Source organism: Sorex araneus, chromosome 2 (genome assembly GCF_027595985.1).
Source record: "Sorex araneus isolate mSorAra2 chromosome 2, mSorAra2.pri, whole genome shotgun sequence".
Taxonomy (NCBI): Eukaryota; Metazoa; Chordata; class Mammalia; order Eulipotyphla; family Soricidae; genus Sorex; species Sorex araneus.
Window position 1 is genome coordinate 9,150,437 of NC_073303.1, and position 19,055 is coordinate 9,169,491.

At 43.0% G+C, this 19,055-nt stretch overlaps 1 protein-coding gene across 1 annotated transcript; it reads left to right on the forward strand.

Annotated features, from left to right (window-relative positions):
- The first annotated feature begins 1,485 nt into the window (after nt 1–1,485).
- LOC129401587 (E3 ubiquitin-protein ligase TRIM38-like) lies at nt 1,486–18,180 on the forward strand. The gene is made up of 6 exons (XM_055124279.1): nt 1,486–1,890; nt 4,951–5,046; nt 12,320–12,550; nt 14,596–14,618; nt 14,713–14,825; nt 17,633–18,180. Exons 1-6 carry the CDS (start codon nt 1,486–1,488, stop codon nt 18,178–18,180), a joined length of 1,416 nt encoding a protein of 471 aa, XP_054980254.1.
- Nucleotides 18,181–19,055: the final 875 nt, after the last annotated feature.

Sequence of the window (19,055 nt, forward strand, 5' to 3'; positions counted from 1 at the left end):
GACTTAGTCTGGGATTTATGGTAAAAGTTTTGCTTGCTCTCAGAGCCCAGGGAACTATGTGTTGGGATCTTTGTCTCTTACTGTGTTTATGGGATCTTTGTCTCTTACCGTGTTTATCCAAATGGCTGCAAGTATTGGTAAGAAGTAAAACTAGGGGCTGGAGCGATAGTACAGTGGGTAGGGCATTTGCTTTATATGCGGCTGATCTGGGTTCAATTCTCAGCATCCCATACGGTCCCCTGAGCACTGCCAGGAGTAATTCCTGAGTGCAAAGCCAGGAGTAACCCCTGTGTATGCCTGGATATGACCCAAAAAGCCAATAAATAAATAAGGAAAAGAGAAAAGAAATGAAACGAAAAGAAAAGAAGTAGAATTAATTGTTTGACTGTTTGACTTAATTGTTTGATATACGACTAGAAGGAAATAGAAAAGCAACATGGATATCCCTGGGAGACAGAGCATCTCGTTGAGTTTATCTCCCCCAGACAACTGCCTCTGCTGCAATGTTTTACCTCTGCAAATCACACGGACATGCAGTCCTACAGGTCTGATCCCCTCAGATGTTCTATAAATATGTCGGCAGCTCTGCATGAAATGGGCCATTTTCACCATCAGGCTGTGGTCCCCATCTCTCTATGCTGGGGAGGATGGGAGGTGGCTCTCGGCCACCAAATGCAGATAATTAATCATAGCAGTACCCCCATTTTACTTTGTGAACTCACAGGAAGGCGGAGCAGGGACAGGCTCCCTTGCCAGCGGCCTGGGAGGGAGGGGGTAGCTGGCTCCCGTGTTCCTAGACTCTTTCCTGACTGTGCTGTAAAGCCCTCCCCTACGGACACTGGATGATCTAGCACCCAGAATCCACAGACACTTAGCTCCTTCCATCTCTTCCTCCTTCCTCGTGTCGTGGGTTCTACCAACTCCCAGTTAATCTTCCTGAACTTCCAGGAGACCATCTTACTTACTTATGTGTTGCTAAGTAAATCAACACGAAGTTTCCCCTGTACTATTATTTTTTGAGCTTCAAGGATTAAACAATTGCACATTTCTTCACACACTTCTTTGTCTTGCTGCAAGTTTTGTGAGACCGCCTGTGTGCTTTCTTGTTCCTTTTAGTGCTGACTATAAAGATTTCTTCAATATGGGGATTTTTTTTTAATCTGTCTATTATATAAATACAACCACATGCAGTCATTTAGCAACTAAACTGTGACTATTAATACAATGAAACAACTAAATTTTACTTTCATTTAATATTCGCTATTTCATTTCAAATGCCATCTGTGTTACTGGATATCACTTCCACAAGCTGCATGTTACCTGTCTTCTCAAGTCCAATTTCTTGCTTTTTTCTTTTTCGTTTTGAGAGAAAACTCATGTGAAAAGGGACAAGAGTTCAGGAAAAGTGTATGGTTATCTCTAGAAAATTCTCTCTCTCTCATCTCTGCTTACAGATTAAATATTGGAATATTTCAAAAAGAAAGCATGGCCTCGGTTATCAAGAAACTCCGGGAGGAAGCCACCTGCTCCAGCTGCCTGCAGCTGATGACTGACCCCGTGGTCATTGACTGTGGGCACAGCTTCTGCCATGAGTGCATAATGGGCATCATCGAGAACCAGCAAGGGGACCTACCGATAGGGGGGATCTATGTCTGTGCCCTGTGTATGCACACCTTTCAAATAGAGAGTCTCCGACCCAACAAGAAGCTGCAAAGCATCATCGAAACCATCAAGAACATGAGCTGTGAAAAGTTGTGCGAGGAGCACGGAGAGAAGCTCCACCTCTACTGTGAAGATGATGACCAGCTCATCTGCTTGTGCTGTGAACGAAAGCCGCAGCACAGAGGACACGTCTTGGTGCTTGCTGAAGATGTCTGCCAAGACTACAAGGTGAGCGTGTGTGTCAGGGGGCTTCAGGCATCTGCTCTTGTGTGAGTCCCTGAGAACTGAGATTTTCCCTTTGAGGTCCATGCTTATATCGGTGAATAACGCTTTCACTATGTCATTGGCTAAACCTTAATTAGTTAATGATCACTCTCCCCTGAACCAGTGCCTGAGTGTAAATTCTGACTCTCATTGGAAGTCAGACTTGTCGGCATACTCACTGTGATAAAATTCTTGTCTAGAATTTAGTGTGCACAAAATTTAGTGTGCAGCTGCAAGTTTTATGACCTTATATCATGTACATACGTTGAAAAAATACAATGTGTTAGACCGTGTGACAGAATACAAAAATCTGGGGGAATAGAAACCCTACTTTTCTATGCCACAGTTTAGTAAGGTAAACAAGTGAGCTGAAGAAAATAGCCTAGAGTTTCCTCAGGGGATGGTAGGGGAACCATGAGTTGGGTTGATCTTTGAGGAGGTTTTCCAAAGTCTTCTCAAATTCTTGATGGGCTTGAAAAAGTTGACTGTACATAAAAGCATAAAAATGAGAGAGTATCCTGGACAGAGGACCCACATGAGCAGAAATGCACATGCAGCACAAAGGATGCTCAGGCTAGGGTGTGTGGGAAAGACAGTGATGACATGAGCATGGAATTTGTGCTCATAACGTCTGTTGAGGTCCCAGTAAACTAGCTGCTGAGGGTTTGACATTGTGCATTGAAGATAATATTGATGTGAGGTGACCTGACAAAAACAAAGAAAACATCTGTAGTAAGATTCAGTACTCCATATGATGAGTGAAAGGGCAGTTTCTATTAAGATTCAAGAAGAGAAATAAATATAATTTCAAATGGTTGCTGTGCAGGATGAAGTTAAGGGATGGGTTTCATCTCCTCCCGCACCCCCCCCTCACTTTTTGGGTAACACCTGTGATGAAAAGGGGTTACTCCTGGTTTTGCACTCAGGAATTACACCTGGAAGTGCCTGGGGGTCCGTAAGGGATGCTGGGAATCATGGGTTGGATACGTGCAAGGCAAATGCCCTACTTGCTGTACTAACTCTAGTCTGGGATGAGTTTCATCTTAAAAGTCACGAATACCTTACTTAAAAGCATCTAAGGAAGTACGCCTTTTTCTGTGGGGGAAGGGAGAAGCTACTTTGATTCTGCTGTCTCATTCCTTCTGTGCCCTTTTTACATTTGATGAAAAAGTGCCTAGTATGGGATACGTGTTTTCTTTCCCACAAGGGTAAGTGTTCTTGTGTGAGGGTTCTGCATCCTTTCTCAGTTCATATCCTATTGACATCTGGCCCACAGAGGAGAGGCCCTCCAGCAAATTTGTGAAGCAAGGAAGAACTTAAGAACAGTAAACAGACTATTTCCTTTGAAACCAATTCCACCGCGTACTAATAAAAGAAAAAACACACAGAGTGACGATATCTAAGGAGTCAACCTGCATTAATTAAACTCTTAGTTTTGACACTAACTCCTTGGGTAACTAGTGAAAAATTTCTTCAGTCTTTATGACTTGGTTTTCCCACCTGTCTGTGTATAATAGGTATGCTTTCATAAATGGAATAAATAATAACTTCATCTCCCGCCCAAACACCTTATTCTTGATTTTTACAGCTTTGATGATAATGATGTGTGTGAAACATAGAATAGGATAGCACTGGGTTCATGCAAGGGCAACAATCCATTTCTGTCAAGTTTCTAGGGCTGCTTCTTTCAGCTACAGGATAATGAACACTCAGAGGACATGGAACAATTTTTTCAGTATTGAACATACTAAATCTGATTCACATTAAAATTGCTTCCATAAGAATGAGAACCTCTTAAAGGCAAGTTTTGGGAATCTAAATAATTTTTATTGCTTTCACGGTTCCATCCTCTAAAGGATCAGCAGCCATCCTCCTGCATGTGTTGTTTCTGCTCCTGACTTCGTGCTCTTTCCCTCTCAGCCACCATAACAGAAAGTGTCATGTATTTCAAATTATCTACCTTTGGTCGTCTGAGTATCAGTTATTATTCCATCATACTTACTACTTGTGACCTAGTTGTGTGTGCAGCGTTTCTCTGGAAAGACTTCAGTGGCTCTCGTATACTGGCATTGGGCCAGTAGACATTCTTGTAGGGAGCCAATTTATAATCCTGGCTCTTATGTCCAAGTAAGACAGAGCCTGGATCTTCTCAAACAGAGGCTTACTTAAACTTCCTGCCATTGCTGACCTTGCTGACCTTACTGCTCCGCCATTGTTTACATATAAATGGACATGTCACGATCTATGATTGACCACTACCTGTACGGGGGTCCAGGCACGTATACCATACCACTGCCTCCCAGCACTCCCAGCAGACAAGTATAAATGCTGTAGCTGCCAGTGAATAAACTCTCTCTCTCTCTCTCTCTCTCTCTCTCTCTCTCTCTCTCTCTCTCTCTCTCTCTCTCTCCTTTTCCTCCTCCTTTTGTCTCTGCATCTGTTCATTCGGCTGCCTCCCCTTCTCAGCCCCACAAAGGGTCCTACCTGCTGGCCAGGGCGGGGCCCTCACATTCTAGAATCACAGGTCAGATATCTACCTTTTTTTATTGTCCCTGGAATAAGAACTTAATTCTGTTCTAAACTTGGATTCCTAGAGCAAGAACTGACATTAAAACTACAACTATTTTGGGGGCTGGAGCGATAGCATAGCGAGTAGGGCATTTGCCTTGCACGCAGCTGACCAGAGTTCGATTCCCAGCATCCCATATCGTCCCCCAAGCAGTGCAGTGCCAGGAGTGACTCCTAAGTGCACGAGCCAGGAGTAACCTATGTGCATCACCGGGTGTGATCCAAAAAAGCAAAACAAAACAATAACCATTTTTTTCTCAGAGTTGTCAAGGGGATCATTATCCAGACCACCTTGCTTCCTCTACAAATATGTAGGTTCAACAAGAATTAAATGTTCCTGTAACTGGTAGAGTACTTTGCGTGTTATTTTACACTCAATGGCCTATTGTACTGGGATTCCCATTAGATGCTTAGAAAAAGTTGTAAAATATGTACATTTATTATACAATTTTTCAGGAAAAGCTACAGAAAGCAGTGACAAAATTGAGGGAAGATGAGTCTCAATGTAACAATCTGAAGTTGTTCCTAAGGAAACAGAGAACAGAATGGGAGGTAAGAAAAATTGAAATTACTGATCAACCTATTTTCATCGTAGAACAACCTGGGGATGAGTGGGCAAATGTTGAATGATGGATTTTTGTTATTCAACCAGACCAAATTGGTGAAACCTAGAGACTAGAATTTGTTTTTAATGACACTTGTGCTTCCATTTCTAGAAACCTTTTTACAGTTATTTTAGCTCTAATCAGTAATTGACAAGGATTCCTCATATCTTAGTCAAAAAAGCAGATAAGACTTCCGGCTGTGGACCATTAATTTTTTTTTTTTTGGAAAGATTTGTTTTATTTCTACTGGGGGGAAGGAGGAGGATAAATAAAACTGTTTTCCAATTTGTTCTCCACTGTTTACATACATAACCCACACAAATACATACACATTCACACATCAAAAATATTCCAACAAAAAACAAAACAAAAAACCAAGAGTCAAAAATTAAAATACCCTCAACTGCACCAATACATTTTGACCAAAATAATAGATCCTGGGAAGTGCAAAATGCAAAAATAAAATGACCAAAAATGCTGAACAAACAGCATTATTTTTTTTTTAATTAAAAAATTTTTTTATTCTATTTTTTATTTTTTTTGCTTTTTGGATCACACCCAGCGATGCTTCAGGGGTTACTCCTGGCTTTGCACTCAGGAATTACTTCTGGCAGTGCTTGGGGGACCATATGGGATGCCGGGGATCGAACCTGGGTCGGCTGTGTGCCAGGTAAACACCCTACCCGCTGTGCTATCGCTCCGGCCCCAAACAGCATTATTAATATACAAAATATTTATATTACTGAACTAGTAACAGTTGATGTTCTTCGTGTCTGTAAAACTTTGGAACCACACAGCTGATTTGTTAAATCTAGAGTGGACCATTAATGTTGGCATTTGTTTTACTGTCTTTGGGTGTAGTCTCATAATATGCTTGTGTGTGTTTTTTTTTTAATATCCCACCAATGAGTGGAGTCATTCTATGCCTGTTCCTCTCCTTCTGACATATTTCACTCAGCATGATACTCTCCATGTATATCCATTTATAAGCGAATTTCATGACTTCATTTTTTCCTAATAGCTGCATAGTATTCCACTGTGTGATGTGCATAGTTTCTTTAACCAATCGTCTGTTCTTGGGCACTCGCATTGTTTCCAGATTCTGGCTATTGTGAACAGTGCTGCAATGAACATGCAAATGCAGATGTCATTTCTGCTGTGTGTTTAAACCCCAGGGGTATATTCCCAGAAGTGTTATTGTTGGGTCCTATGGAAGCTCAACTTCTAGTTTTTTGAGGAATACTCATATTGTTTTCCCAAAAGGCTGGACCGGTCAGCATTCCCACCAACAATGAATGAGAGTTCCTCTCTTCCCACATTTGTCTCAGCACTGCTTGTTCTTATTCTTTTTGATGTGTGCCAGTCTCTGTGGTGTAAGGTGTTATCTCAAGGGATGGTGGAAAGTGCAGTTGTGGTAGAGAAGGGACCATTATGACCCTGATGGCTGGAAGGAATCTCTCTGGATGGGAGATGAGTGTTGAAAGTAGATAAAGGACCAAACATGATGGCATCTCAGTATCTGTATTTTCAACCATAATGCCCAAAAGGAGAGGGGAGGATGGGGAGAGAAGGAGGGGGAGAGGAAAAAGACAAAGAAAAGTGTCTGCCATAGTCAGGGTGGGGGTGGTGGCCGGAGGGATATGAAGGATATTGGTGGTGGACATGTATTGGAGGGATGGGTATTGGAACATTGTATGACTGAAACCCGATCATGAAAGCTTTGTAACTATATCTCATGGCAATTCAATAAAAATAATAAATTAAAAGAAAAAGATAAACAAAACAAACAAAAACAGAATAGTGTTATCGCCTTATCTAGAATGATACTTGATTGGATTCAAGTTAAAATATCTCAAAATACTTTACTCTTTTGCATGTCTTAACTTTATCATCTGGACACATTTAGCACAATACAGGCTGAACGCTCAGTCTTCCAGGTTCAGAAGGCTGCCACTGTGAGACACGATTAAAGGATCACTGTGGGGGCAGTGCTGGTCATTCAGGCTCCTGAAGCTGCAAGACCATGTGACTCTAGGCCTTGCTCAAACAATCTCAAATCACGACCTTTATGGAAATGGAGCTGGATTCCAAGATTTGCATTCAGACCCTACTGGCCAGGGAGGCTTTTGCCCTTTCAAGGATCCCTTTTAACCTCTGTTCTGATCCTTTGTGTTCATATGGTAAACTCTTCTTCACTGTTGAGGCTTGGATAGTTCTGGGGAGAACTTTAGTTACTACTGACACATCAGGACACCCCATTAATGCGCCACTTAAAGCTTGCTTTGCTTTTTGCTTAAGTTCTAATTCATCCTAAAGTCACCTCTATCATAATGTCAGTTGGTGAAATATTGAATATTTGTAGTTGTTTTCTGCTTTTTGGGTCACACCCAGCAATGCTCAGGGGTTACTCCCATTTTCCAAACAGTCAGCATTTTCTTTCTCACTGAGTTTGAATAGTAATCTGTAAGAAAACACGCAACCCGGAGATTCTTCTTCCAGCTATTTATTAAGAAACCTTCTCATGCAAACGGAAAAAAGGACGAACGAAGCAGGGACTAAGGACGAACGAAGGAAAAGGAACCAGGGGGAGCCCTAGCTAGGCAGCTTCCCTCCTTATATACCTCTCGCTGCTTGTTTTCGCCCACGTGTCTGCATCTGATAGGTTAGTTACAGCTTATGGGCGTGGCAAGACATCCTGTTTCCTTATTAGGAATGGTTTTCGAAGCACACAGGTGTTGTTTACCAAGAAAGGTGCAATTTACAAGCACAGTGCAACTATTGTTGCAAAGCACGGTCCCGTGGAGGCTCTCCACAGTTGCCCCTTTTTGTTTTAGAACAGCCAGTCTGCGTAGCAACCTCGGCCCCCTTGGCCTTACCCGTCATTGGGAGCCCTCTCGCTTGTAGGTCCCTGTCTTAGGTTGGTCCAAGGGTCAGGTGGGGTATAGTGCACCCTTTCAAACTCCTCAACTACAGGAGGTCCCCTGCAGTTAAGGGCTCTCAGCTGCATAATACCTTTGCTACATCCAGCTAACCTGATTGTTCTAAGCGAGATTATTATTTCAAAGTTGCAAGCCAAAGCTGCGGGGATTGCTGTGCCTCCAGGGCCACGAATGCCTGTAAATATCACGCTTTTGTAAATAGCTGTTCTTGCTGCATTTTGTATAGACACCAGGCAAAAAACCAAAGCAGCGAGAAGCAATAAGGACAGTCTGCTCCCACCCCCTCTTTGATAAATGGAGGGGACTCCTACTCTGGGCCTATCAAGATGGGTAAGGAAGGGGGAAATCTATGCACAGGCGTTAAAGCAGGCCATGTTGTAGCAATGGCCCAGGAAGCTGCTGCTTCAGCTCATATCACAGGAATCAGGCTGAGCACGAGCACCAGTTTGCACATCTTGGTCTACTGGAGGCGCAGTCTTCCGTGTCAGGCATTCAGGAATCCACGCTGGTTCTGCCCTGACCTGTGGAAAAAACACAAAACAGAACCCCTGGCCCGGGTTAACACGGGGTCCGAGCTGTGCCATCCACCAGAAAGGGTATAGGTGGAGTCAGTTTGGCGATGAATCAGGAGACTCTGGCGGTCTGAGATCCAAATCAGGTGCTTGAATTCTGCTTCTGATAAGACGTAAAGGGATCCAAAGTTTCTTAGCGGGGTTATCATCTGTTGAAACAAAAGCATAGCCTTTTCCTCGAATGAGGAGTTTCCCTGCTACCCATTCTTTGTCAATTTTAATCCAAATGGGAGAGTTAATAGTTTCTTGAGTCTGTGCATCTTCCTGAAAATGCCTCTCAGCTGCTGTATAGGGTTCTCCCTGAGGTAAATTTAAAAAGTTTAAAGTAAACAATGTCAGGGACAAGGAATCAAGTGGAGGCATACCTCCTTTTTTAATTTTCAATAACTGTGTTTTGAGGGTTCTATGGGCACGTTCGACTATGCCTTGACCCTGAGGGTTGTAAGGGATTCCAGTAATGTGTTTAATTTGCCATTCATCACAGAAATCTTGAAAAGCTTTACTAGTATAGGCTGGGCCGTTGTCAGTTTTAATAGCAGAGGGAACGCCCATGACAGAAAAACATTGTAGTAAGAAGGAGCAGACTGCTCTGGTTCTCTCAGAAGTCATGGGAACAGCCCATGTGAAGCCAGAATAAGTATCTATAGTTACATGGAGAAAAGGCTTCTTGGGGAAGCACGTGACGTGAGTAACATCCATTTGCCATAATTCATTGGTCTGTAGACCTCGGGGATTGGCCCCTGCCACATGGGAGGTACAGTGTAAAGGGGCACAAACAGAGCAAGCACGGACAATATGCCTGGCTTCTCGAATTGGGATACGATGATGAATATGAAGGCGCCGGGCGTTTGTGTGTAAGGCCTGGTGCTCTTCTGTAGCAGAGGTAAAAATTGGTGCTGCCAAGAGATCAGCGGCTTCATTTCCCTGGGCCATAGGTCCTGGAAGACCAGAGTGAGATCTGATATGAGTAATGAAAACAGGTTCAGAGCGCTTTTGTAAAAGCGCTTGTAGCTGCTCAAGTAATTGTTGGACTATAGGATTGGGGGCATTTAGAGCAGCCGTCACGATGCCAGGGAAGAGACCAACCACATAAGCTGAGTCTGAGACTATATTAGCAGGTCCTGGCACATGGGAGAGTAGATACACCAAAGTGGCAAGTTCCACTTGCTGGGCAGAGGTATAGTTAGTGTTTACTGTTGTGGTCAGGGCGGGTCCAGAAATTCCGCCTTTCCCTGAGGCAGAGCCATCAATATAATATACTGGAGCATCAGGAATAGGAGATGGGCGAATGATAGAGGAAATGATAAATGGGGTTTTTTTGAAAAAATCCCAAGTTTTTCCTGCTGGATTCAAGTGAGAAAATACTTCCTTTTTGTATTTGATTTAACATTGCATACATCCACTGAAAAATGCAGAGGTGATGGGCTTAAGGCCGCAGTGTTCTATACTGAAAAGGGGTTGTAGTAACTTTATCGGGGCAGGGAATAGGCTGCGCTTCCTGCTGTCCCTGGCTGCAGCGATTATACTGATTAGAGCTCTGAAACTCCACACTGGGGAAAGGGGCTGAAACTGGGAACATCTCCTGATTTTGAGGGGCCTGGGGCTGGTCCCCTTGCAGGTGTCCCGAGTTGGGGTCACCCACTACATCAAAATTAAAGCGACAATCTCTGGCCCAATGATTTCCCCTCTTACACCGGGGACAGGGCCCCGGAGGTGTAAGTCTGGCTCTGCAGTCTCTGGCCCAGTGGTTTCCCTTCTTACACCTGGGACAGGGCCCAGGACATGCTCTCGTAACACGGCTTGGGGGCGCATTGCAATCTCTACAAAAATGGCCTGGTTTTCCACAATTAAAACATCTTTTCTGAGCTTCTCTCTGTAAGGCATAGACCTGTACCTTATGTTTAGCAGAGCCAACATTCCTGCATGCTTCCAAATACCCAAATATGTCTTCCTTCTCCTTAATAGAGAGCAGAATGGCCTGGCAATCCTTATTAGCATTTTCAAAGGCCAATAGTTTAGTCAACAGCTCCTGAGTTGCCTTATCTTTAACCTGCATTTCAATGGCTTTCATCAACCTTCCTATGAAATCTACATAAGGTTCTGAGGCTCTCTGGAAAATCTTTTAAAACTTCCCTTAAATTCTGCTTCTGCATCAACTTTCTCCCATGCACGCAGGGCTATTTCACGCACATGAGCAAGAACAGCATGAGGCAAGGTGACTTGCCTTTCTGGGTCGCGCCATTTCCCTTCACCAGTTAACATCTCACAAGTCAACTGAATACCTGAAAAGTTTTGTCCCGCATGGCCTAGGCCTTGAAGCTTTGCCTTGGCCTCATTATAGAGCCACATTCTCCATTCCAAGTACTGAGAACGGCTTAAGCATGTCTTAGCAACCATGTGAAAATCTTGAGGTACCCAGTAGGATTTTTTACTCCAGTATGCAAGATACTCCCTACAGTACGGAGATGTAGGCCCGTACGAGACACAGGCCTGTTTGAAACGACTGAGAGAATCCATCCTTAACCTGTGACAAGATGGATGCTGCTTCTTCTCTGCCTGGACTGGGCGATTGGGAGCATGTCCCGAGCGGTCTGGAGGCCGCTTGGCTGAGTCACTCTCCGACTCAGAATCTGAGTAAGTGGCAGCAGACTCATAACCCACATCACTTCCTTCTAATACACTGGAAGTAGAGCTATATTCACCAGCCTCAGAAGTATTTTTCCTATGAAAACCCTTTCGAGACTTAGGTGTGGGAGGAGCTGAGGCCGTATTATTCCTAATGTTCTCCACATCAATTGCACTATTCAAAAATAGGAGAATAGAATTAACAATCTCCCATGTAGTCCAGAATTCCACGGGGATCTCAGTCCCTTTCTTAGATACCTTATAGACATTTTTCCTAACTTGTCTCCAAATCCTGCTTTCTAGAGTTCCTTCGTCTGGGAACCATGGGTTAACCTCATAAACTACTTTAAGGCAGGACCGGAGTTGGTCTCTGGAAACGTAGAGTTCCGGGTTTCCTATTCTGCGGGAGAGAGACTGAACGAAATCCACAAATGACTTGCCCTGTTCAGTCTGGCTCGAGAAAATACGAAAGATCTTGGGAAGGCCCAGAATCTGTCCCATCTTAGTGGGGCATTGCTGCTAGGATTCTAAACCGCAGCACACACAAAAAAATCCTGATCTCCCGCTCACCTTCTAAAGTGGGGCACACCGAACGCTTATTCTTACCTTTAGTTGATAGTTCGTGCCGACCCAGGGACGCCAGCTGTAAGAAAACACGCAACCCGGAGATTCTTCTTCCAGCTATTTATTAAGAAACCTTCTCATGCAAACAGGAAAAAGGACGAACGAAGCATGGACTAACGACGAACTAAGGAAAAGGAACCAGGGGGAGCCCTAGCTAGGCAGCTTCCCTCCTTATATACCTCTCGCTGCTTGTTTTCGCCCACGTGTCTGCATCTGATAGGTTAGTTACAGCTTATGGGCGTGGCAAGACATCCTGTTTCCTTATTAGGAATGGTTTTCGAAGCACACAGGTGTTGTTTACCAAGAAAGGTGCAATTTACAAGCACAGTGCAACTATTGTTGCAAAGCACGGTCCCGTGGAGGCTCTCCATAGTAATCAGTTGTTGACAGATCTTATTTTACTCATTTATTCACTTAAGAAACAACACTTGGTTTTTATTTTGAAATTTCTTGCGTTTAGGAGAAGGTTACACTTCAGAGACAAAAAATTCAGTCTGAATTTGAGAATCTCCGTAGCTTTCTGTGTAAGGAGGAGAATCAGTTTCTAAGGAGGCTGGGGGAAGAAGATGAGCAGATTTCGAGGCAACTGCAAGAAGATGAAGACAATCTCGAAAAACAAAGCCAGGAACTGCAAAACCAAATCCTGAAACTTGAGAGGAAATGTCAGGACTCGGTCCAGAATCTGATGGAGGTAATATATATTATTAAGGTACTATGATTTATGAATTTGTTCTTTTTTTTTTTTTTTTTTGCTTTTTGGGTCACACCCAGCGATGCTCAGGGGTTACTCCTGGCTTTGCACTCAGGAATTACTCCTGGCGGTGCTTGGGGGACCATATGGGATGCCGGGGATCGAACCTGGGTCGGCCGCGTGCAAGGCAAACTCCCTACCCGCTGTGCTATCGCTCCGGCCCCTATGAATTTGTTCTTAACAGAGTTTTCGGTATACGATTTCCACCACCAATCCCACCACCCATTTTCACTTCTCTTCATCGATATTCCCAGGTTCCCTCCAACTCCCAGCTTGCCTCCTTGCCAAGTACATTTTGAAGCTGATTATTAAAGTTTGTGGTTTTATGCTTACAGTGTTATTACCTGTGTGCTTTAGATATATACATAAACCTTAGCTCTACATTGCCAATGTGCCTGATGCCTCTGGCTCTTTTGTGTTTACCTCCCACCTGCTTTTTCTTATTTCCACCTTCATTCTTTCCTTCCTTGTATTTCTCTTTCTAAAATATTAGGTCAAGTGTAAGCTAGGTATTTTTCCCCTTCCTTCGCTTGCATTCTCTTCTCCTTTTAGTCTACAGATAAGTGAGACCATGCTGTACTTGCCCTTCTAACTTACTTGCCTGGAGCGATAGCACAGTGGGTAGGGCGTTTGTCTTGCATTCGGCCAATCTGGGTTTGATTCCTTCATCCCTCTTGGAGAGCCCGGCAAGCTACCGAGAGTATCCTGTCAGCACAACAGAGACTGGCAAGCTACCTGTGATGTATTCAATAGGCCAAAACCAGTAACAACAGGTCTCACCATGGAGACGTTACAGGTGCCCGCTGAGCAAAAAAAAAACAATGGGATGAGAGTGTTACAGTGGTACTTGACTTAACATGATAGTCTCCAGTTCAATCCAAGTTATAGCATATTGCATGATTTCATTATTCCTTACAGCTGTCTAGCATTCTTTGTGGAAATAGATCATACCTTCATTACCCACTCTTTTATCATTGGACACCTTGGTATCCAAGCTCTTGTGTGAAATGATGCATTGAATAATAGTTTGCTTATGTCCTTTGGAATAAATGTTTTTGTGCCTTGGTAGTATATTTCAAAAAGTGGAATGGCTGAGTCATATGGAAGCTCTATTACTTTTCCGAGAAATTTCTCTACTGTTTAGCATAGGGGTTGAAGCAGACTGGCAGAAGTGGATGAGAAATCCTTGTTCTCCACCTCCCCACTGATGCAGATTGCTTTCAGTTTTTTTTTTTTTTTTGATATGTGCCATTCTCACTGGAGTGAAATAAATCTCATTGCCTTGATTTGGACTTCCCTGAGAAGTGATGATGAATACTTTGTCATCTGCCTATTGGCCTTCCCTCTGTTTTCTTCAGAGAAGTGTCTGTTCATTTCCTTTCCCCATGTTTTAATAGGCATTTTGGATATTTTTGTTGTTGCTGTTGGTGAGTGCTTTATATATTATACAGTGTAGTAGTCCTTTACCTGGTGTGTTGAGTTGAATATTTTCTTCCATTTGGTTGTGTATCTTTCAGTTTTAGTTCATTTTTCTTTTGCCACACAGAAATTTCTAACTTGATGAAGTCACATTTGTATATGTTTGTTGTCTTTGCCCAGGGAATGCACCATTAAAGATGCTTTGAGTTTCGAATCTTAGAGTGTTGTACCCATATTTTCCTCAATGCAACTTATGGAAACAAATATTTCCAGAGTCTCACTAGAAGAAATTCTAGAACATAATTTAGGAATATCCCTGAACACTGCTAGGCATGGCCCCAGAATTTTCTATAAGCGAAATAAAAGGTTCAGCTATTCAGACATGGCACCATGCAAATAAACTTTGGAGACTGGGATGCAAATTCAGTATTAGGAATCTATTCATATCTAAACCTGTGTTCACTTTCCTAGTACTTGAAGAGTGTTTATAGAGAGTAGCCTCATGTGACAAGCCCCAGGAAATACTGATATTTCTACAGTCTCATTTGGTCTTTGTTTCTCGACAGGGTGTGAAACTCGCCTTGAGCAGGTGAGTGGTGTGTGAATGCAGGTGGGCAGGGGTGTGGCTCTCTAGAGACTAACAGCAAGTCCCTCTGATGGCATCTCTGGCTCTGCTTATTCAGGAGTTTTGATGTGAAGCTAGAATTGCCAGAGGCTATCTCTTTGGACCTTCATACTGTGTGTAATGTTTCTGAGCTTTACTTTGACGTGAGGAAAATATTAAAGAGATATCAAGGTAAGTCAAGTAATGTATGCCCTAAATTGTAAGAGTGGAAGGGACAAAATGAAGTCCCTTAAGAGGCTCAGAGTCACAAAGTGTGTTTGTGACACTGAAAAATTATTTTCAGTGGAGTGTCACACTCTTCCTTGTATGACCCAGTGTTTGGCCAGGACCTTAGCATTCTGTTCATCTGTGAAGACCCTTCATGTCATTGTACTGTGTCAGTCCAGAACAATCACCTCGTAACCCATGTGCCTGTTTGGTAAAGGCAATAATTACCAGTTTTCTGTTGAATGGATTGTCATAGAAGTTAAAGAAGTGAAACTGTCTGATGTGTTTAGAACGTTGTTGGGGTGACGTTTATTTCCACATATGTATCACTTAGAGATGCAAGAATGGTAGGTGAGGATTATCCATTACACTAAAATTAATTATCTTTTGGTACAAAAACATTTAGTGACTTATAAATGAGATAGAACTATAATGTTATTTACCAGAAATCTAGGACACAACTGTAGGTCTTTTGTACTGGGTGTCACAAAGCTGCAGTATAGGAGTTGACTGGGCTACAGTCTCATTTGGAAGCTAGACTGGAGAAGGCTCTTCCAAGCTAATTCCAGTTGAGGTTGGAATTCATTTCTTTATGGTTATTGGTAAGAGGCCTGGGACTTTCTTAGAAGCCGCTCTCAGAAGGATCCAGCCATTATCTTATTGTCCTGAGACTCGCAATATTGCTAATTATTATTATTTTAAATAATATCCGCAATTTCTTTTTGAATATGTTTAAATCCTTGAAAGGTACAATGGCACACAGACGCTATGTCCAAATGTCTCAGCAGTTAGGCTGCTTTGGAATTTGGCTGGAGCCATGTCACTACTTCCATGCGTGCGAGTCACATTTCCCTAGATCACTCTGGCGTTAGGTTTGCCCCTTGGAGGCGCTGTGTTCTATCTACTTTGCTTTGTACAGGTAAGCACTATCTCTCCTGAATAAAATTGCTTCATTGTGACAAAAGCACATTTAATTTAAAAAATAGCTGAGTGTTCCCTCTGCTTCTGGAGATCCTGCTCATAGCATAAATGACTTTGAAGCCCAGCCTCCTGGGCATTTCTTTATTTAGAAGTTCTGGCCTCTGTTGTTTCACTCCTGGAGCTCAGCACAGAAGCTTCATCCACTTCCTCTGGACTCCAAGCTGGCAGAAGATTAATTTTTTCTTCAGTGTGAGCTAGAACTTGTCAGATGCTGCTCTTAGAAGGATATAGTCTCTAGAGCAGCTGAGGTAGCAGGATGTGGTCTTCCATAGTGAAATAGACGCATTCCATCCCACTGATGCTGCCGTAAACATTTTCAGGTCCTTTTCATTCACAAGTAGTGGAATCTTACAGGAAGGAAGGCAGGAATGACAGAAATGACACCTTTTCTCTGGTTTTCCACACGGCCCCAAATGCACCAATATGGAACTTCTCATAATATTATTGAATGTAGTTTGAATCTATGATTTCTTATAGGAACATTAATGAATTTGATTACAGTCATGGCCTTATACTATTGTTGATGTGAGCACTTGATTTGATGCAGAAGTTTTGATCCATTTTATTCATGTGAACCATCAATATCCAGAATTGGTTGTTGATAATGACTGACTTTGAGCACAGGTATTGATCAACTTATAGGACTAGTAAAATATTCTGAATTCTGATATTTTTGACTTTATGAGCCTCAGAGAAAGAGTTAGTGAGCTGTATTCATATATGGAATTGAATATTAGTAACAGTAAAAACTTCCCAAAGAGCATCTCTGTGTTTGAATTTAAGGAAAAGCAAGATTTATGTAAATCATTTCCATATCACACTGAGTTGATGTGTACTTTATCCATTGATCAAGTATTATAACATGTCCATGCTTCTTTAGTAAAATCTTCTAATGAGGTATTACTTGTTCTTTTAATGTCATCATTGATATTTTTCTAAATAACATAATTTCTAGAAATTGATTACCATGAAAGAGTATAAGTAGGAAAACATTAAAAAACTTGCAATTTTTTTTTCCAGTGCTCTGTACGTCACTTCTCCAAATAACAGGGTATCGTTGTGCCCTTGGTTTTGTACAAATTTAATTCGTCTTGTATATTCTTTGGGATTTAGCATCCCACATGGCAGCACTATTTCTGGTCCTGTGCTCGGCAGCGTTTCCTGATTGTACTTGGAAGAACAATGTGATGCCAAGCATTGAATTGGGCTGCATGAAAGGCCAGTTCCTTACCTGCTTTCTGTCTAAACCCTGTAAAAAATTTCATTTGTAGAATGTATCCTTCTATAACATCATCACCTTTAAGCTATCTCATATTGCCACAGGTGTATCATGATTATCCCTGTGATGGTGCAATGGCTTTTGGGGGCTACAACAATGCTGTGGAACTTTGTAGTCCTGCAGCCTCCTGTCCTGCAGCTCTTATTTTGAAGGAAATAAAGTTCATATCAGCATTATTGTTTGTGCCTTTTGCCAGGCTACTGATGTGAAAAAAGCAGCATGCATTCCCACCAGCTATAAAAAAATAATAATAATAAATTTGCCTGTGCTCAGTACTTTCACATTAGCACGGCATTGGGTGTTGTACTGTTTGCTGTCAGCCTTCCTATAGCAATCATTTTTACTGTAGAGGTGAGAAAAGTAAGAATCATGAGGTGAAGTAAGTGTTGTATATTGCACCAACAGCAACGGATGCATTTGAACCCAGGTTGGTTTTATATGCAGTAAGCGATGTTTTCAGTCCAGAAAATGCATATCCCTTACCCTTTTGCTTGTTGACTTTGTTTTGCAGTCAGCGTGACTCTGGATCCGGAAACAGCTCATAGTGACCTATTTGTGTCTGAGGATGGGAGGAAGGTGATCGGTGGCTGTCCCCAGAACAAGCCGCTCTCTGCCACTAGATTTACTGCCATCCCCTGTGTCCTGGGCTGTGAAGGCTTCACCTCAGGAGGACATCACTTTGAAGTAGATGTGGCAGAAGAAAGTAGTTTGTGCGAGTTTGGAGTTTGTCTGGCAAATGTGCCGAGAGACATTAATATTAGGCTGCAGCCCGAGAGCGGATTCTGGGGCATCAGAAAATGCGCCGACAGAGGCTTACAGGCTCTTACCTGGCCACGAACCTCCCTTCCTCAGGAGTTTCTCTCGGTTGTGGGGGTTTTTGTGGACTATGAGGCCGGACTTGTCTCCTTTTACAACATGGACACTGGCTCCCACATCTTCACCTTCCCCAAGGTTTCCTTCTCTCACACTCTCCTGCCCTTTTTCCTCGTCTACTCATCTTCTTCTCTGGCCATGTCTCCCCCAGATACGTTGGCCAAGAAGCAAAGCCCCCTGCACTGACTCTCCAGGACGGAGGATTTTGATGTAAATCCTTAGGGACAAACACTTGCCTTATATTCCTCACTCCCTGTTTCATGTACCAAGAGCACAGTGATGAGCTTTGGGATACTTCATTGTCTGCATTAAATTAAATTATATGAAGACTGAAAATATGTCCATCCATAAAGCTGAGCTGAGAGAAAGCCTCCTAAGGCAGTGCTCATGGCCTCCTGCATACTGCTTCAACTGGGTTAGGACTTTTAATTGCTAAGTGTTCAGGGAGGTGGGAGAGTGACCCAGCGATGAGAAGGTTGTGTTATATTTTGTTATATTTTGCTTCAGACCATTTGAACTCTGCAGAGAGGGGAAAGCTAAGGGCTGGAGAGGTGTACAGCTGGTGGGGCACCTGCCTTACACTCTCCCTACCTCTGTCCCATTGTGTGCATCACATGGTTCTCCAGGACACTGCCTTGTCCTGGGAGAAGTCTGGAGTGTGCAGAGCAGGAATGGGAAGGACTGTTGAAGGAGGGGTGGGGGCAGGGGCAGGAGCAGCGTCTCGGCTCTCATGGGGTCTGACTTGCTTATGTCCCATGTGTGGCCTGGAAGTGATTCCCAGAACGAGTGTGTATCCGACACTAGCAGGACCCCAAAACACACAAGGACCCTCTCTCTAGCAGGGAGGTACCCACCTAGCAGGTCCATTTGGGTTGTAGCCCACCCTGATTCCTGCTTAGTCAAGAAACACGTCATGAAGCTCATTGATCAGAATCAAGACAAGGCCATGCTCTTTATCAACATAGCCAACTTCCCATGATCAAGGCCTCTATTTTTTTCCAGTATTAACGTGCATTTTGTTAGTTTGATTTACAGGGTCCTAGTCAGAGAATCTAGGATGG